The sequence below is a fragment of the Accipiter gentilis genome, chromosome 3 (assembly GCF_929443795.1).
Source record: "Accipiter gentilis chromosome 3, bAccGen1.1, whole genome shotgun sequence".
In the NCBI taxonomy this organism is placed as follows: Eukaryota; Metazoa; Chordata; class Aves; order Accipitriformes; family Accipitridae; genus Astur; species Astur gentilis.
This window is the reverse complement of record NC_064882.1, coordinates 33869420-33888528: the sequence shown is the minus strand read 5'-3', so window position 1 is coordinate 33888528 and position 19109 is coordinate 33869420. Positions and strand designations below refer to the sequence as shown.

General features: G+C 39.3%; 1 protein-coding gene across 1 annotated transcript in view; it reads right to left on the bottom strand.

Moving 5' to 3' along the window:
* The window catches only part of CLNK (cytokine dependent hematopoietic cell linker), a 29981-nt gene that overhangs the window by 742 nt on the left and 10130 nt on the right, over positions 1-19109 (bottom strand). The window contains exons 8-14 of the mRNA XM_049797889.1: positions 16439-16466; positions 12748-12766; positions 11478-11553; positions 10264-10304; positions 6028-6161; positions 5577-5654; positions 5293-5448 (exon numbers count right to left, since the gene is read on the bottom strand). Coding sequence (XP_049653846.1) covers positions 5293-5448; positions 5577-5654; positions 6028-6161; positions 10264-10304; positions 11478-11553; positions 12748-12766; positions 16439-16466 — 532 coding nt within the window. The remainder of the gene's footprint in view (positions 1-5292; positions 5449-5576; positions 5655-6027; positions 6162-10263; positions 10305-11477; positions 11554-12747; positions 12767-16438; positions 16467-19109) is intronic.

The following is a 19109-nucleotide window of genomic DNA, read 5'->3' as shown; positions in this document are numbered from 1 at the left end:
ATGCAGTACCACCTGTAAAAGTTTATGCTGGCAGATGTGATGATAGATTTTGAAAAGATGAAGCAACTGTAAATCATTACTAACTTTACCCTGTCAAAAGTTACACTTAAGTAGTAGTACATGATACTCTACACTGCGAGTTTCTTTGTACCTTTTTAAATGTAGCTTTTATTTTCCCATTCCATTCACTGAGAAAGTTGCTATAAAATCCCTTTAAAGTATGGAACAAGAAGGGTCTCAGCAGGGTTTTAGTCTTGTTCTCTGGTGTTCAAACAATGACATCCTCCAAGCCTGTTCCTAAAATGATAAAGGTGTGGTTCGAGATTCCCAAACTGATCAAACGGCAACGGAAAGCTATCCAAGGTATTTATCCTCATCTGTCCTGGTGGGAGTCTCTTAATCCTGCCATTCCAACGGTTAGCAGTCCTTCAGTTGAAATGGTTCTCTTCTCTGTGTGTAATTTCTAAGCTCTCATCACACCACTAAGCTGTCATCACATCACTATTCCTTCTCATGAGCTATTCTTTGGACTCATTGGCATTGAATCACTAGAACTGTACACAGTAATGCAAGACTACTGTGACATTAATATTTATCTTTTATCTATTACATCACATTTACTGTAAGCATGGGCATTCATTGTATGTGTGATGATATCTCATGGTAGTCTTTGTCATCTCCACCTGATCCACACCTAGTTTATAACAAGAGAATCTGATAAAATCTGTGATTTGGTGAAACTTTTCCTGTATTATTTTAAGACGAAAATTATTTGATCTCAAAACCAGTGTGCTAATTTTTTAAAGTTTTGTTTTGATAATTTTTACTTGTATGCATTTGTTCCACTTTGCTCTTTTGTCTTTGCCTTATGTTCAAGGTCACTGTTGCTACTAGAAATCTAGGCAAAACTCTGGTTTGTATTTCATGCCATACTGAAGTAATCCTAACTTTTTTTATTCTAAACTTTCAGCACCAGTTCTTTTCCAGTTTTCTAATTTTTTATTTTTTTTTTTTTTGTTGGTTGGAAAGTTAAAAAGTCTTACTGTAATTGTTCATGTCTGGAAATTTAACTTGGCTTCATTTGGCTAATGTCACTGTTTTTCATCACTGTACCTTTAAGCTGTAGCTCTTTGGTAATGAGAGAAAGACCTCGCAGGTGTTACTTAGATCTTTTTTCCTATTTTATTTCAGCCTGTTCTCTTATTCAAGTTAGTGAGATCTAAAATATTAAGCTTTTGAGTCTCTTCATGGCTGCTAGAACATGAAGATGACTTAGACATCATAGTGATGAGCACTGATGTTCCAGAATTTCATGTTTCTGGCTCTTTTAATGGAACCTCACACTTTGTTTGGTGTAAAGACACCTAAAGACATAAAGACGAAGAAAATTTAATACTTAGATTTGTTCATTTCCCTTCACTGTCTGAAGAGACTCAAACTGATCTCTGCTGTCATAGGAATGTCCTATCTGCTGGTGTCCAGACTGTTCTGGGGAGATAAAAATAGGGTCTCAAGGATTGCTCATGAAAGGTATAGTTTTGAGTTGCATTGGGGTATGTCACACATCCTGAATAAGAACAGTTCATTTTTTAACTGTCATTTAAGATGTGGACAAGATGTTTACCTTGTAAACATCTCTCTCAGTTGAAAGCATTAACATCCCCTGACAGGTGTTCACTGTGCCCATTTTCCTGGCGGCAACTTTTGACAATGCTGTCACTGGAAGGCATTGTGGAAGTTCTTCCTCGTTTACTCTGATGAGTCAGGACAGTTTAATGGCTGATGAAGGTAGATGGAGCTAATCAATTTGATTAATTTTGAAGTTAACTGAGTTGAAATGGTGTGACTTGTATGACCGATGGTTTGAAAATGTAAGTTAGCTGCAAATAGCGATAGGGAGTGGTGAGGATGGAGAAAACATCTGTGGCCGAAACGGTGAGATCCAGAGATACACATCAGACTGTGCTCTGAGCTTCTGTGTAAAACAGGCACTGAGTTGAAGAGCCTACTTCTGCCTTTGATTTTTAGTTACTGCACTGAGTTGAGCCTGATGCTGCAGACACGCTAAACGCATGTATTTTGTATGTGGCTGATCTAATTTTGCAAAGGGAGTAAGAGAAATACTTAAATTTTGTGTCACAATTGGCTATAAATGTGAGAAAGGTTTTGATCTCTTTTGAAGATAAGGAACTATGTATGTGAAAAGAAACAGCGTTACAGGTGTCTCTGGATCTTTAATATTGAAAACTGACTGGAGTAGAGGAAGGCAACCGTCAAGTAAAGGATGCTCAGGACAGCAGTTTTGAAAGTAAATTACTAAATTCCATTTATGTCGCATTTGGGGATCTGGTCTTTAAAGCTTTATGTGATTTGGCCTTTAGTGAGCTCAGTATAATATATTAAATACTTATGTAGGTGTGAACATCTGTGGCTAAATTGCTAACAAAAGATACAGCTCCGCTAACAGAGTTAGTGGTGGGGTGTTTTTCCTGTACTTGTATTCGTTATATTCCAGCTTGATGCTAATGTAGCTGCATGGAACTTCAGTTACTTCTAACATAAAAGTCTGATCAACACTCCACCCCTCCCCCCCCCCCCCCCCCCCATGGCCTTATAGGGCATCATGAGGATTAATGATGGAAGCACTCATGAAAGTTGAATTAAAAACATTTAAAAAAAAATAATTGAAAACCTTCTTTGATGATACAAAGTGTTAACAACTCGTAAACTGTATATGAAAAATCAAAAGTTGCAATGGAATAGGGAAAACTCTGATTAATTACATTTACATGTAAGGAAACCTCTGTTTTCAACGGATGAAAATAGACTAATCCAAAAGTGAAAACACACTGCAGAAAATCTGTAAGACTGAACCTTTGAATAAAATCACCAACTAGGGAGAAATGTAATAGGTCTGCACCTGTTGTTGTTGTTTAGGTTTCTTTTTGGCAGGTGAAGAGGGAATATTCAGCTAATGTAGATAAAGCAGCTGGTTGGTCTGCATTGCATGCTGCAAAATGTGGTGTAGCGAAGGGTTTCCCTGCAGAGGGACAATGCAGAGCACTCTGGAAAGCATTTTAACAGGCATCAGAAAATTATTGGCAGCAATTTTGCTGTAATTCACAGCCTTACAAATTGTTCTCACCCTTCTCATATAAGAACCTTAAGTGAGCTGCAGAAGTTGAGGTGACAGTTATCAAGAAAGAGCATTTTTTGGGATCCTTTGCCTGAGATCGAAGTAGCTCTTCTGAGCAAGGTTGGTGCCACTGATTGTTCATTATTGCACATGTGCTCTGTGCCCAGTTAATTCTATTTTCATGTCTGCTGCTGAGAGTAATGCGTAGAAGTAGGAGGCTGTCATCTCTGTAGCTCCCTGGTACTACACATCACTGACTAGCAAAACAATTCTGAAATTTTCCTGTTGTAGTTGATCTACAGGAGGATTTCTGAGTTAAAGAGAAACAATACTCAAAAAAGAAGGCTTAAGGTAACATGTCATTATTACAGATTTGGCGTGGTAGACCGAAGTGTTAAGATGTACTGTTGGTAACTAGATGCTTGAAATCCTTATTCTGGAACTGTAACTTTCCAGTTTGACTGTTGTCAGTCCAGACTTGCTGTTTTAAGGTATGTTCTTTGTGCGCGCAAGTTGGAACAAACAACAAAGTCATGTATTTCCAGAGATGGTAGGGATTGTGTTCTCTTCCCTTTTAGTTCAGTAAAAATTGTTCACATGTTGTTCAGCTAATTTCTAGTTGCCTTAATTGTTAAATCTGTTAAAATGATGAAAATTTAGTTTTATGTCTTTATTTGTAGCACACCATGCATATACTACATTATCCTGTAGTGTACCATATTTCAGTTCCATTCCACATTTTAGTCATTCATTTTTTCTAACGTGAACTTTTTTTTTATCAGGGCCATTATAGGAAGACTAAACAATGCAAGAACCATGGACAACTAAAGTTGCTTTCTCCTAAATCATACTAAAACTCCAGGAAATTATCTGGAAGGTTCAGTTCAGAAATGCAGCCAATGTTATACAGAAGACTGATGGTTTACTAGTACCTGCAGTACAGTTCTCTATTTGTTTTACCCTTCTGCTTCCCAAACTGTTCCAGTGTGCTTGAACAATGAAGGATATATTTTTCCCCTCATTATTAAACCAATGTTCCTGAAGAACAACTTGCCAGTAAACCTCGCCCCTCATCTTTGAAAGCTCATGAATCTTTTCCCATGTTTTCTAGTAAGAATCCAAATGTAAATCTTGGACCTGCCAAATTTCTAAGTTAGCTTGGGCCAGTTTTGACTTCAGTATTTTTTGAGTGTATCTATAGAAAAGATAAGTTTGGGAAGTATTGACATGCATGAAAAAGATGAAGATTCAGCTACGGAGGCTTTGCTGTTTCACCTTAGTTGGATTTCTGTGTCACTTACATAGCTAATAACCCTCATAGTAGGTTGTTGCTTTGCTTTTTTTGCTGCACAGCTGAGCATTTTTTAAGTTTTAAATTTATTTTGGTGAGTATCACACCTTTATAGAGATGACTGTTTCAGTTTTAACATTTTTCTTCTGTGAAGGACATGCAGATACAGTATTTGTTGTTTAACCATATTGGTAGAATAAGAATTAGACTCTTATGAATAGAATTGATTTTAATTATGCAAAAAACCATTGCTAATCTAAAGGGATTTTCTAATTGAAATTTACCGTATCTGAAAGACTGATTGGTGGGAACCCACATGATTTAATTGCTTCTGAATATCCATGACCAATTTTGTCCTATTTCCTCATTTTTATTTTTTTTTTAAAGATACTAATTCCACTTTTGCTGTATGAGAGACAGACAATAAGAGACATTATGCAGCAATAACAGCAACAGGCCATACTGTCAGATATGTGGAGTTGTATATATTTTAAAATATATGCTTATATTATTACAAGTTAAAAAATATGCTAAAATAATACATATACCTGGAAAGGGAGGACTTTTCTTTCCCCTTTACTTTGCAGGTGTTAGAGTAGGTAGAATTACTATAAGTAATTAGGAAATTTTCACATTGATTTAAATCTGAATCTGAGCATGGTATGTAAAATTAATTTTTAAAATTATTATCCTGAAGTTGCTTGAAACTTTGAGACATACTTGAAATGAGAGTATTGTAAAACAAACCTTAATGAAACAGCAAGTTTGTTACGTGGGAGAGTTTGTAACTAACCTTTAGTATTAAGAACTTGTGAAGTGTGACATAAAAGCAATAGACCGTAATATTAGATGGGATTTTACTTACATCATCTCCTCTGAGCCCTGTTCCCAGTGCATATTGTTGGGTGTCTTCCAGAAAACGTACTTTAATGTTGTATACTTTTCTTCCATAATAGACAACCAAAACGTATGGCTCAGCATTTGATTTCTTTGAACAATCTCTAACCAAGAATGTCTCATCCTGTATGACACATTTAAATTACGGATTGTATGGTTAGTTCACAACAAAACCTGGAAGCCATTGTGGACAGTTTACAGACATTTTCTCTAAGAGTTTACACCCCAGGTTTTGAGATAAATTGTACTTACAGTGTTTTCCTGTAACAGTGCCTTCTCTGCTTCATGGCGGTCATATTCTCCAATGTACCATTCATATTTGTTTAAATCCTTGATTTTAAGATAGCATTATCAGAGTACAGAAATCAACCACAGTTGCAAAAGCCAGTGAAAACAGGTTATATCTAATCTGCATTTAAAGAAAGTTTAACAGAGTTTATAAAAATAGTTGTAATGCATTTATATTGAGAAGTTCTGTTAGGAAATCTGAACCAAATTAGACATTTAAATTCTTATCCATGGTTTCAAGAGCTCATACTGGACTTGTTTTTAAGGGTGCTGAATACCCACAGCTTTCGGACTGTTTAACATCTTGGGGGAACGTTTTCAGTAAACAGCAGTTCTTGTGCTCTTTGTGTGTGCCCTATAGTCATAATCCTGTTTTCTAAAAACCCGTATCTTTATGAAGCAAAGTGTTCTTTACCTTTTCAGTGGGTTGGGTAAGAGATTGCATTTCCTGTTTTACAAGTGAATGTTTTGATTTATTTTTGAATGCTGCATATCGCGTAGGAGGTGTTGACTTCTTCACTGACAAATTCTCCACATTTAACATGGACCCTGTAAAAGTAAATTCAGAAGGAAAAAAGTTGTATTTTATTTAAACTTAAGTTATAATTTCATTTTACCTTATTAGTTTTATTTATTAAGTCTGAGAATAGCGTTTACCATTTAGAAATACAGTATTGTGACGCTAACATTTAAAATTTAGAGCTGTCAGTTATGAGTGGTCTTGTGCTAATGCAGCATCAGCAATTTCAGATTCATGCCCCAAGAGATTTAACACATTAGTTTCCTGATGTTTTTTTAATTGACATCACTCTGCCAGGTTCTTGCACACATCACAAAATATTAAAAATAAACTATGAATAAAATAGCAAATGCTAAATAAAATAATAAATATGGGACAAGTGTAATGGTTCATTCTGTTCTACTTTCACCTTTTGAGCCCCTTTTATTTGAGTTGGATCAGAGCTGCTGTTATGTTGGATCATATTAAAGCCCCTTATTATCCCATTGCCAGCTAGCATTGTTTCTGCGAAGCTGTTGAAACCTTAAAAGGTTCAGAGGTTCTGCCCTGCTGATGAATTTGTCTGCTCTGCAACTTGTTTCAATTAATAAATTTAGGACCAAGAACTGCAGTTGCTTTTGCATTAAGAAAAAGATGAAGGTGGTGGTCCTCTGCTGCATGTTCCTGCTCCATACTGCTCTGCTGAGAAGACGGCTGACTGAGGGAGCCTACATAGCTGAAAACCATCCTCCCAAAGTAAATGGGATTTGCTGTCTATAGATTTAGGGCTGCTGTTTACCAGCTGGACCCAGCTCGCCACGTCACCGGGGAGCTGCATGAGCGCAGAGGATGGGGCAGGAACATGAAGCGTGGGGTGATGTAGGAGGCTTGGACTGAGTCCAATTAGGATGCAGCATAAACAGCCTGAGAAAAGCAAGGGCTTGCTTTCAATGTATAGGTCAGATGCAGTTTGCAGGTATGTGACATGGTGAAAAAATGGTTAATTGAAGATAAAAACCATCATAGCCTGCTCTACAACAGAAAGTAGTTTTGTTTGTTTCATGCAGTGCTGGTGGGAGAAATGACCTGGTGTGTCTGTTGTAAGAGTGAATGAGAAAAATGTGATTATCAATGGCTTCCATCTTTTCCCTCTGGTTACTGTCATGAGAGACAGTACTGTTTGCCAAAGCGGTATTTAATTATGTTTTATCTATTGTTCATGCTTTATCAGTTTATTATTTTTCTGCCTATACATAGCACATGACAGAATATTAAAGAAATTTTACTTGGAAGACATTCTTTTACAGAGAAATAATAGTTTTCACAGTGTTTCACTGTTTCATGCATACATGTACCATGTTCTGGTTTATAACAGCATTACATTTGTTTTTAAGACAGTAAACAACATCCACTGATCTCAGTAGACAAACAGCCACGATCTTCAGCAGGCAATCAGTCCGCTCAGAAATGAAATCCCTGTTCAAAGGGTCTGGGACCAGACATCTACATTTTGTTTCTGCAAACAATTTGAGTTGTCAAAATGCCAATATGTCAGCGTTCAGCTTATCTGATCCCGATTTTGGCATTTGTGTTTACATTGCATTTTTGGTGGCTATCCCCAGACACTTTGTGTTTAAAAAGAGACCCCACAGCTAGGACCATGTTTGCTTTATGATCAGTGCTGTGTATGTTCTGTAGAATTTTTGGTGGTATGCCTTAAGCTGTGGGACACGAAGTGGAAAATTCTCTTGCAATGCTCATGTACTGGGTCTGGCTGGGATAGGGTTAACAATGGCTTGTCGAGAAATTGAAGAAGAATGTTTTAGACTTTTGCACAGCAAATAATTTGCTTTCAACAATACAAGCCAAAACTACCAGAGAGAGAAATACAGCATCACAGAATCATTTCGGTTGGAAAAAAACCTTTAAGAACATTGAGTCTAACTGTAAACCTAACACTCATGTACTTACATAGGATAAAATAAAGGATATTTGCATAAATTTAATAAAATTAATATTTCATCTTAACATATTTTTTAATCCAAACATGGACTTTAAAGGCAGTTGTAGGGTAGCAGGGGCAAAGGCTACTTGTTTCTTCTCTCCCTGCTGTTTCAGGAGGGCAAGGAATTTACAGAGGGAAAAGGAGAATGTGCTGTCCCAGAGAGCCTGAATGACCAAGCACAGTGGTAGGGAGGGTAGGAAGTGTCTGAAGTGGAGATGGGTATAGGGCACCTAGGAAAAAGACTGAGAGGCTCCTGAGAAGAGCAGCAAATGGAGACCTAGGTGAGCTTTGTGGATTATGTAAAGAAAGATTTTTAGGAGGTATCTAGAGGAGAGTATGTGGACTTGCACCCCCAGCCCAAGAAAGATATTAATAGCCAGAAGTGGCTCAGTGGAGGGCCACCACCAGAATCAGGGAGCTGGAGCCTGTGAAACAAAGCTGGGGGAGGTGGGCTTGTTTAGCCTGGCAGCAACCAAAGTTAAAGTGACTCCTACTTTATCTAAACAAATAATACAGTCCATATGTTCTTCCTGGTGATATTTGCTTTTACCATTATGCAACTCTCAGTTTCTTGGCACAGCTTAAGGGTTTGGGGTTTTTTTGATACAAAAGGGCATTTGCAGAGGCAGTTAAGGGGGAATATAAAAGTATAAGTGTAGTCAAGGACAGTAGGGAGTTACCAGCATGGGTTATTCTTACAGCCCCTCATATCCCAAAGTCCCTGGGTCTCCCAAGGCACGAACTCTCTTTTTGAGGAATGGAGATACAGCATGAGCTAACTTGGCTGGTGCATTTTAATGGCATTCAAAAAACCAGAAAGACCAAGGTCATGTTATTTATATGTATTCCAACTAAGGTATAGATACACCTCTTTACCACTCAATCTCTTTATGACAGATAAATATATGAGAGTTTCCTTTATAGCATCTTATATCTTTAGTATGCAGTTCTGCAAAAAGAAATCATACTCGCACAACAGAATAAGTGTTTTCTTTTGCTTACACAATTCTTACCGTGAAGTTTGGCTAATAAAGGGATTTTGCTTTTCAAAAGTCTGTAAGTATATGCTGGGGTGTTTTTGTCTCTTTTGGGTTTATGGAAAGAAATACTTTTTGAAGCAGGTGAAAGTATATTGAAAGGTAGGGATGAGCTATATAGCAATTTGGGGTTAAATACTAATGAGGCCGTATTTTTCTAGAAGAAATTAGGTAGAGGGCTTGGTGGACAACAGATACAGTATGATATGACAGCAAAAAAGTTAACACAACTTTTAATAGTGTTTGTAGAAGCATTGTCTTCAAGATTAGAGAGACTGCATATGAATCTAGTGGAACTACTGTGTGTTGGATTCAGTTTTGGCAATCTTAAGGAAATCGAGGAAAAATGAGCAGAGGGACATTGCCATGGTTCCTGGGCAAGCCACACCAAAGGCCCTTTCTTGGCAGGGCACCCCACCAACGTTAAGGTTTGCTTCCAGTATGTTCCCTTAGGTAAAACCACACAGTCCAGGGGAAGTTCTGTTTCCAACCGTAATTATTTGACAGACCTGACTGATAATGGCGCCTACAAGTCCTTCCCTCTAGGAATCTGGGATAAATCTAAAGCAATTTATTCAAAGATCAGTTTACTTGTTTACACAATGGCGTTAAATCCGTAGTAGCTGCTCTATAATGTCGTGAACATTTGTAGCTTCTATTAACCCAGCTGACTGCATCTCTGCCTGGAAAAGCAGAGATGTTTGTGCTCACAAGCATGTTCTTTCTTTGTGGGTGTCTCTTTGTATGCCCAAGCAATTTGCCTTTTCTTCCTCTCCCCATCATCTTTCAGTAGCTTGTCCAAATCCCCATCCTTTTCTGGGTGCGGAGGTCTGCAGTGGTTTAACACTTGCGTTCTAGGTTTGACATTACTTAGCTTGAACCAGGCATGGGGTATAGCCAAGCAAGTAACTCTCTGCTTGTTTCTCCACTACTATTGACTGTGCCATTGTTTCCCTTGCTTTCTGCTTGCTTTCTTCAGCAATCCCTTTGCACTAACTCCATACACTGAAAAGCCCCGGTGCACTCATACTCACATAGACACGTGGTTCTGTTTCTTATTCTTATTTATCCATGCCTGGTTTAGTTTTCAAAGCAATCTCTGGTTCTTACCTGAGCTGCAAACCGTTTTAGAGCTCCGTGTACATTGAAGGCTAGGAAAAAGAAATGAATGAAAGTAATGTCAGAAAAAAATTTCTGTTAGTGGCGGTATTTAAGTAACAGTAAAATTATAGAGCAATGCATAGCTGTGCTTCCCCAGAATACCCCTTCCTCTACTGATTGCAGCTTTGGGCCTTCGTGGGTTTTGGGTGGTATTTTGTATTTAGCATCTTTTGACAGATTTCTCTTCCAGCCACTTTTTGAAGTTATATAAATTTTTACTCTCCTCAAGACTATTTGGCAAGAGTTTCACATTTTGACTCCATGTGTAGTGAAGCACAATTTGCTTTTGTTCGTTTTGAGCCTGTTCCCTGCTAATTTTACCTGATGTTCCCAGTCCTTCTATTGCAAGACCCAGGGAGCAATTGTTTCCTGCCCTGATTTTCTAGACCACTGCTGAGTACCCAGCTGGTATTTTGTTGTGCTATTAATAAGAATGGTTACACTGGGAAAAGCATTGACCAAGTAACTTCACATAACAGAGCCACTGGTACCACACAAGAAGCAGCAAAATACTAGGGGTCACAAATACTGTCACATTTACTCCAGACAATAGTTTTATCCTGGAGAACTGGCATCATTGTAAACAAGGCTAGATGAGAGATTCGGTATTTGTCTAGGAAACATGTTGAATCATTCTTATACTTCCTATACTTTATCCCATACTTTTGGGTTTTGTTGAGTACTTTAGGAGGATGTAGATTTAAGAGCACATTTAGAAAAGAAAGATTTGTGTAGGTTAGAAAAGAAAAATAGGAGCAACTGTGGCAGATTTCTATAGAAGAATAATTGGCCTTTGAAAGGCCAAGTATGTATTCTTTGTATATAAAAATAGAAAATAAGGGGGAGAGGAAATGCTGAGGCTGGAGATGGCAGAGCTGCTTTATACAGTATATTTTAACACCCGGTCACAGAAAGTGAGGCAAAAATGTAATATAGTAATATGCTATTAAAGATAAAAATTCAATGTGCAATTACAATACCTTGAAAGCAATTCTCAAAGATGGTTCCTGTCATGCATCAGGGCAAAACATAATATATCACTACTTGGCATCAGAAAGTGATATCATCTTGCTTTTATTGCATAGTGAAGTATCATTTACTAGCACAGAATGTTTAGTCCTTGAAGCATCCAGTACAAACTCATTAAGTTCTTATATTCCTACCTGGCTTCAGGATGATGCTTTGGTTTATACTGTTGTGCTTGAAAAGATGCTTCAGGTTTCTCCCTCAAATCTGTAACTATTAATAAAAAGAATAAGAACTTACTATTTCCTTTTATGTGTAACTTCAACAGTATCTAGCAACTATTGTGAAATAAATTAACTAAATTTGTATGTAAGGGGGAGGCAGTTCAATAGAAAAACCTAATAGGCTGCAATCAGTCTGGCTTAAATGAGTCAGGTAATGATTTCAGTGGGGAACATTTATACTAGTAGTGAATGTTACATGGTGAATGTTACAGGTTTTGCTGATGCCAAATATGGCTTAACATAACGGAAAGTAATGTAGAATGCTGTACTAGGAGTATATGGAAGGTTCATAAATCGCTTAACATAATGGTAAATAATGTAGAATGCTGTACTAGGAGTATATGGAAGGTTCATAAATCTTTCTTACAGGACAGGATAGATAGGCATTGACTGTATTAATGCAGTCAATGCTATTTCTAGCTGAAAATCAGGAAACTGTGCCTTAATCCGCAAAAGGAAATGCCAGAGGAAATTATGAACTCTGAACACAAAGGTATAAACAGTGTAAATATCACGTAGCCTGTATCTATCTTCAAAATATTTCACAGTAACATTTTTTTCATGGACCTTCATGTGCACATACACAGCGAGTGGCTTAAGCTGGTTTTTCAGAGCTGTATATACATCTAAAGAATTGACATGTTTTTAAAACTTTTTTTTTTAAATCCTGTTTTTTTAGCTTTAAATACCTAATTCTTTTTAAAAGGGTTTCTTTCAAAAGTCTCACCCTTGAATCATGGGAGAGGAGCAAGATGGAAAGAAGGGTGATGTTCTCTGTGCAGTCAGATTAATCCAGTCTTTTCTTTTGGGGTTATCCTTCCCTCAGTTTTTTAGGTTCCAGCACTCTTTTCCCCAGAACCTTAAGACTTCGATTTGCTTAGAACAAATGTGATACCCTGGTTCCCCAAACAGCTATAGTTAATGCCAAGTTAAATTCCTTTTTTCTGCTACATCTTCAACAACTGTTGAGGTCACTCTAAATCTCTCTGTTCTCAGCAGACATATGCCTGGGGGATGTCTTTTACTCATTTAAATATAGAGCCAGATGGCCTGATGCTACTTGGCAGGATAGAAGTCAGGTTCCTATACCGATTACTTCAGCTGGAATTTTAATGATAGAATATTTTCTTCTTGCAATATGAAGTAAAGACAACAAATTAATATCATATTATTAAATACTAACCTTGTTCTCTTCCAGGTGCCTATATAAAATGATAACATAGACAGTAAATATTTTTCAATTACCAACTTAAACATACCCCAACAGACCCAACAATCTTTTAATTTTAAAACAATTTATAGACATTCAACCATCAATACCTGATCACTTTGTCAAAAACTCAGGCTGAATGCTGATTCAGTCCACTGGCATCAATGTGAACTGAATTTTTAGGGGTATAGGTGAACATAGAGTGATCATACGTGATCGCCATTTCATGATGACTATTGTGCATCAGTTTAACTTACAATATGATTTTCCTTCATTGATCTTGTTTTAAATCAAGAGATTGATTTTGATAGACTGGAGGTACACTATCTAAAGATTAAAATCAGTCCTTTCTTTTCTGGCTCCTTAACTGACGGTACAACTATTTTTACTGTTGCAGCAGATACTTCATTCAATATCACTGTGTAGAGAGTCTTAGTTCAGCGTATTACGTTACAAAGAAGTGAATGGTAGGCAGGTGTCTAAAGACCAGAGTTTGACTCATAAACTTTCACTGTATTTCTGTATTATTTTGATTCACATGGGAATAGTAATTATTTTGTTTGTTAATTTGATACACGCAAGACTATAATACATAAAAATCAAAGAGAAGAATGTTTTACTCTTTGTAAATGTTGCACTTTGAGTCTTCCTTAAAAGTTACTTCCTCAATAATGTTTATCCATTACTTAGGAATTCCTAGTCTCATTCAGGTCGGAAGGGACCTAGGCAGGTCTGTAGTCCAAGTTCCTGCTTAAAGCACAGTGAACTGTGAGATGAGACCTGGGCTCAGAGCTTTGACCAGCTGGGTCCTGCAAACCTCCAGAACATAGATTTCCCAGCCTCTCTGGGCAGCCTGTTCCAACACCCTCATAAATACCCTCATAATTAATTTATCTTCCTTATTTCTGGTTGAAACGTTCCTATTTCAAGATCGTTGCCCCTTGTACTTTCACTGTGCGCTCTGTCAAGTGCCATGCTCTGCCTCCTTGATAATCAGCTCTAAGGCACTGGCAGGCTGCTGTTGGGTTCCCCCAGAGCCATCCCCCCTCCAGGCTAAGGGAGCCCAGCCCCATCAGCCTCATTGCATAGGGCAGGTACTGCACGCCCTGTCTGTACTGATGACCCTCTGCTGACCCATTCCTCTCTGTCAACTGCAGCCTTGCGCAGTACTCCAGGTGTTGTCTAATGAGTGATGAGTAAAAGGGAATCGTCCCTTCCCTTGGTCTCTTGGCTAGGCTTGTGTTGATACAGCTCGATATGCTGTTAGCCTTTATGGCCACCAAGGGCACACCAGTGGCCTACGTTCAGCCTATGGTCCCCACGTCCTTTTGAGCAGAGCTGCTGCCAGGGGCGTGAGTCCATCCTGGGGCAGGATTTTGCATTTGTCCTTTCTGATTTCAGGAGGCTCCTCTTGACCCAATCCTGCAGCCTGTCTGGGTCCTGGCAAAGGGCAGTCCTGCTCTCAAACCTGTTGACCCGCTGTTCGGTGTCCGAAACCCTGACAGGGGCACGCTCTGTCTCCTCCTCCGGGTCATGCTGAAACTATTTATGTCTTCAGATCTATATGAATGGGAAGTGATCCAAATTAAATTTTATCTTTTCTGTATTATGAAATATATGATATTTTTCCTTAAGGTGTAGCCAAACTAAGAGCCTGTTAGAAGCTGCAGTATTTGTGCAGCTGTACGGTACCCAGCCAGAAATATTAATTACAGATGTAAGATATTTATTGTCCTTGGGAGTGTTTTCATATTTGGTTTGTAATGAGTCAGTATCTAGGAGAAGACAAAGCTTTTTGTGTTAAAATATTATCTTTCTTGCCAATATATAATTTTTTTAGCATTAAATGTTAATTACAATATTGCAATCAAACCATGTTTTCTAATGATCTTTCAAACTATAGAGTTTCTAACCACAGGAGGAGTGAGGTTTGGGACAGCCTCCCAGTCAGAACTGTGGAGAAGAAAAACTCAAAAGGATTTGAAAGTTAGAGCTAGACCAGTCTATAGATTTCTGCTACAGCCCACTGTGGTAGGACACAGCTGGGCTTAACTAGTGTAGAGACTCCTTTCTTTCCTCTGTTCTCTTGCAATGAGATAAAACCCCAATACAATAGAAAAGTGCAGTAAAGAGAACATTCAGTAAGAAACACAAAATGCCATAAATTATGACCTATCTCTGAATTTTACAAACATCCTTAAACACTCTTCATTATTGTAGGGACTATATCTCTTAATACATCTTCTAGGCAACCATTTGTCATAACTAAACCCCTTTATTGCTAAACCCATTTCCTCTGCTTTACTTCACTGGCCCAAGTAGAAAGTGAAGGAACTTGTTAAAACCTTTTTTACAGAAACTAGGATCTGGGGGGGGGGGGGGGGGGGGGAAGAAAATCACTTGCCTTTACCAGTCTGTCTGTAAAAGTTAGTGCTTTCTGCTTTATATATGCCTATAGGTGCATTCCCAGCATCGCCCCTCTCAGCTTCTGCCCTCTGGACACAGCCGGCTGGTGCAGGGGTCGCCGGCGGCAGGGCTGCAGGTGGCCGTGCTGGGAGGAGAAGTGGTCAGCTCGGAGGTACGGGGAGGGAGGGAAGAGCCCTTTTAGCCTCTGTCAGACCAGGGAACTCGGAGCCGCCGCTTCAGCATCGCTGGGATTGAGACCACACACGTCTCAGCGGTGCCTGGAGCCTAGAGCTGCCCTTGGTGGAGCTTTGCAGGTGGGCTGGGAGGAAGGTAGGTTGTGAGCTGGAGGATGGGGCTAGTGGGAGATGAACTGGGGGACGTACTGGGGCTTACAGGGCTGCCCGTGGCTCAGGAGGTTCGAGGCCATTGCGGAGGGGGAGCTTGGAGGGGTAGGCTGCGCTGTGGGGGGCCGCGCTGGGCTCGGAGGGCGGCGAGGAGGGGGCATCGCTCTGGCTGGGGTCCCCACCGTGCTGGGGAGGGCGGCGAGGGGTTCGGCTGGGCGAAGGCATAGGAGCACGCAGGCGCCTGAGCAGCGGTGGGGTGGCCCCCTCAGTTGCTGCCGGAGCTATTTTGCAGGCAAAGCTGCCATTTGTCTGAGGTGACAGATTTTGCAGGGCTTGTGAGAGGCCCTAGGGAAGGAGCGGAGGGAGGAGAGGGAGAAGGGAGCTGGGGGATAATAGCTGAAGTTCATTCTGGATATAAAATTTGTCAATTTTTGTTTCTCTTATTGCAAAGGGTCATCTTATTTTTGAGGTAGCCTTGTAGTTATACCACAGTAATACTATTACACTCCGCTATTGGCCTTATAATTTCAGTTTTCTGCTTTTAAAAATCTGTGTGGAGTCTCTATTTCTCTGAAAGAGAGCGTCTCTCCTGCTGCTCACCGTTCATAGGCATCTGCAGCATCTGGTAGTTACGAGATGTGCTTTTATGTGGATGCTTGGGAAGGTAGCTTTGCAATGTATGTATGTTTTTATTTCTGCAAGCAACTCCAGGAACTTACCTGCCATTCAGAAAGTAGTGGTATTGAAAATGCTACACACACACATTAAAGACAGATACATTTATGACCCAAAGCTAATATGATTCTTATAGTATTTTTGCCTAGTAGGCTAAAATACTGTTACAAGAGAGGCTGTGTAGCCATGGAATGTGTACGGTTTTTATGGTCCTAATATATACAAAGATGATTACTTACTTCATTTAGTTCTTTAACAGATATATGTCTGGAAAAGAAAGAATTATATGCAAAACATTTCATTATCATAAAATACAAATCACTTTGAGTACTTAAATACTTTGATTACATCATCACTGAAAATTAACAGCCCTTGGCAAGGAAAGGATTTTATTACTGCTATAGAAATTCAGAGGCTGGATATTTTTTTACATAAATTATTTCCAGGAGAAGGTTATGGACTTCCATAAAGAAGAATGGCATCCACTGAATTCATTATGGTGAATGAGAAAGTCTTTGCTAAGGATTTATTCTGGGAGGAGGGGAGAAGAGATGTGAATGATTATCAGCTTTCTTCAATGCTTTTCATCTCATGCCAGAAAGTCTTACTATGAACTTTAAAGTCAGCTATAAATGAAGGTAAGTTCCCTGAAGACTGAAGAGTTTCAAAAATGAAACATTCACAGAAGCAGAATGGAAGGTGTAGAGGAAAGGAGATGCAAACCAGAAAAGAGAAATGGAGAATGCTCCTCACAGTCCTGATTCAAGCAGGTGTTTAGGTATTTTTCTGCCTTCTCCTGATACGCCTGATCAACAGGAGTATCTTCCTTTCCTGAGTTTTGTCAGAAAATATTCTCCCTGCAAAAAGGGACAATATATTGAGTCTGACATACTTTGTTAGATGTCCTGAGTATGATGAACACTCATGGTTTTTAGCAGCATGTATCTCATAATAAAAAAGATAGAGGACCAGATTTTGGAAGTTATGTAGCAACATAAGGTGTGGATAGGCATCTGGTAGTTTTTTGAAGGCTCCAGGATTTAGTCCCTGCTTAGCTTACCTCCTGGACTGAGAAAATATGACTGAGTTATTTTGCTAAATCAGTTAGAAAGAATGCAAAAGGAAGATGGTATAGAAAACCCTGGCAGCTGCCTTTCAACACTTGGTCAGCGAGAAGGGTTTTTTTCCTTTTGCCTGTGCTGAAAACATCAGCATGGAGGGTTAAAGAGGCAAGAAATTTGGGAATGATCTGTTAGGGGAAAGTTTCAGGAAGGTTAGGAGAAAGGAGAGGAACTGGGGTTTGGATCGTTGCTTTTGTTTCGGCTTCTGCAATTTGTTAGCTTGGTCTCCAAGGTTGTTATCTGACGTGTGAAAGCCTATATTCGGGACATTGGGTGCATGGTAAAGTTAAGCAGTAATAAAACCATGCTTGCAGGGCTGGCCTCCATCACGAGGGGACATGCCACTTGCATGGCCTGCTTACCACAGGCATGTAAAAGTTTAAATCACACCGAAGCTTCTAAGATACATTCCAAGATCCTTCATGTGCCTATTTTTTTTTTATGAGGCTATTTATAGAGTGTACAAATAATGATGTGTTTAATTTTATAAATCTTCCAAATCTTGTTAGAAAACAGGACTTGCCCTCTTAAATCACATCTGCGGTTTGACAGCTTTGCTTACAGTCTAGCAGATAATGGCTGTAGTGCCGTACTCCTTCACACTGCAGCTCGTATGGATGTTTTCTCCTTACAAAGCTGTGACTGGACTGAAAATGGGTGAGAAATATTTTGTGTGAAGTGCTTGTGTGGGAAATACGTGAAGTGCCTTCCCCAGATCATGTGTGGTCTTAGTCTGTGCCACTCCTCTCTTACTCATGTGATTTAAAAACCTAGTACAATACCCCCCCCCACCAAGAAACTATTAGAAATATTTTGGTATCTATAACTGCAATGAGGAGCGGAGTTTGGTGGTTATGATTTTTGCTGCTGCCTTTTACTTCTAGCATGAGAAATGACATGTATTTATATTACAGAATTTGGCTTTGTTAATGGGACCTATCAAATCCAAGTGCTCTGCATACTCATGTCTGCTGGCAAACACGGCTTATAACAGATCTCACACAGCTTTCAATGTATGTGCTGCCCTACCGAGGGAGAGGATCAGTCGTGGGATTTGGAACTTAGCAGCTGTAGGTCAGGTCACACATCTGAATATGAAGCTCCTTCATATTAATAAAATATCTTAACAACCAACAGCTTTTGGAACCTAATCCATGAAAGAATTTAAGCACCATTCAGGAAAAAAACCACCAAGCCATACTTAGAGCTCACTCCTTAAGTATATACTTAACTCTAAGCAGAAGATTATATCATTGATTTGCAAGTTTTCTTCCCCCCCCCCATGGGATTTGCAGTGACCTTTGTAAAATGATGCAAAATTCCATCCTGATGAACTGAAACTAAAACTATTTAAGGAAGGATGGACAGAATTGACGCAGATCGGTTGTGCCCAAACTTCTGGCTGCAATAGGTTTTTGTTGAGAGGCATTTGAGCATTATACCCTGTGGGCCCCGGATGTGTGTCGTTCCTCTTCCCAGCGTGTGTCCACCACCATCCCCATTTATGAATGTGCATTTTGGTCATACAGCAAGAGCACGTATGCATCTGGTTACATGGCGGTAAGCAGCGTACGTACATGTTCATCTGACTAGATATGTGTGTTGTCTGAAAAAAGCAACCAGCCTCATAACCTGACATATGCACATGCTTAGCCATACAGCCGGACACAAGTGGTTTGTGCTTCAGGACTGAGCGCTCATCCACGCTGCCGTGTCAGGATGCTGAATGAACGTGGGTATCGTATGATGGAGGAGGGCAAGATGGAAAGGACAAGAAGCGATTTGTAGT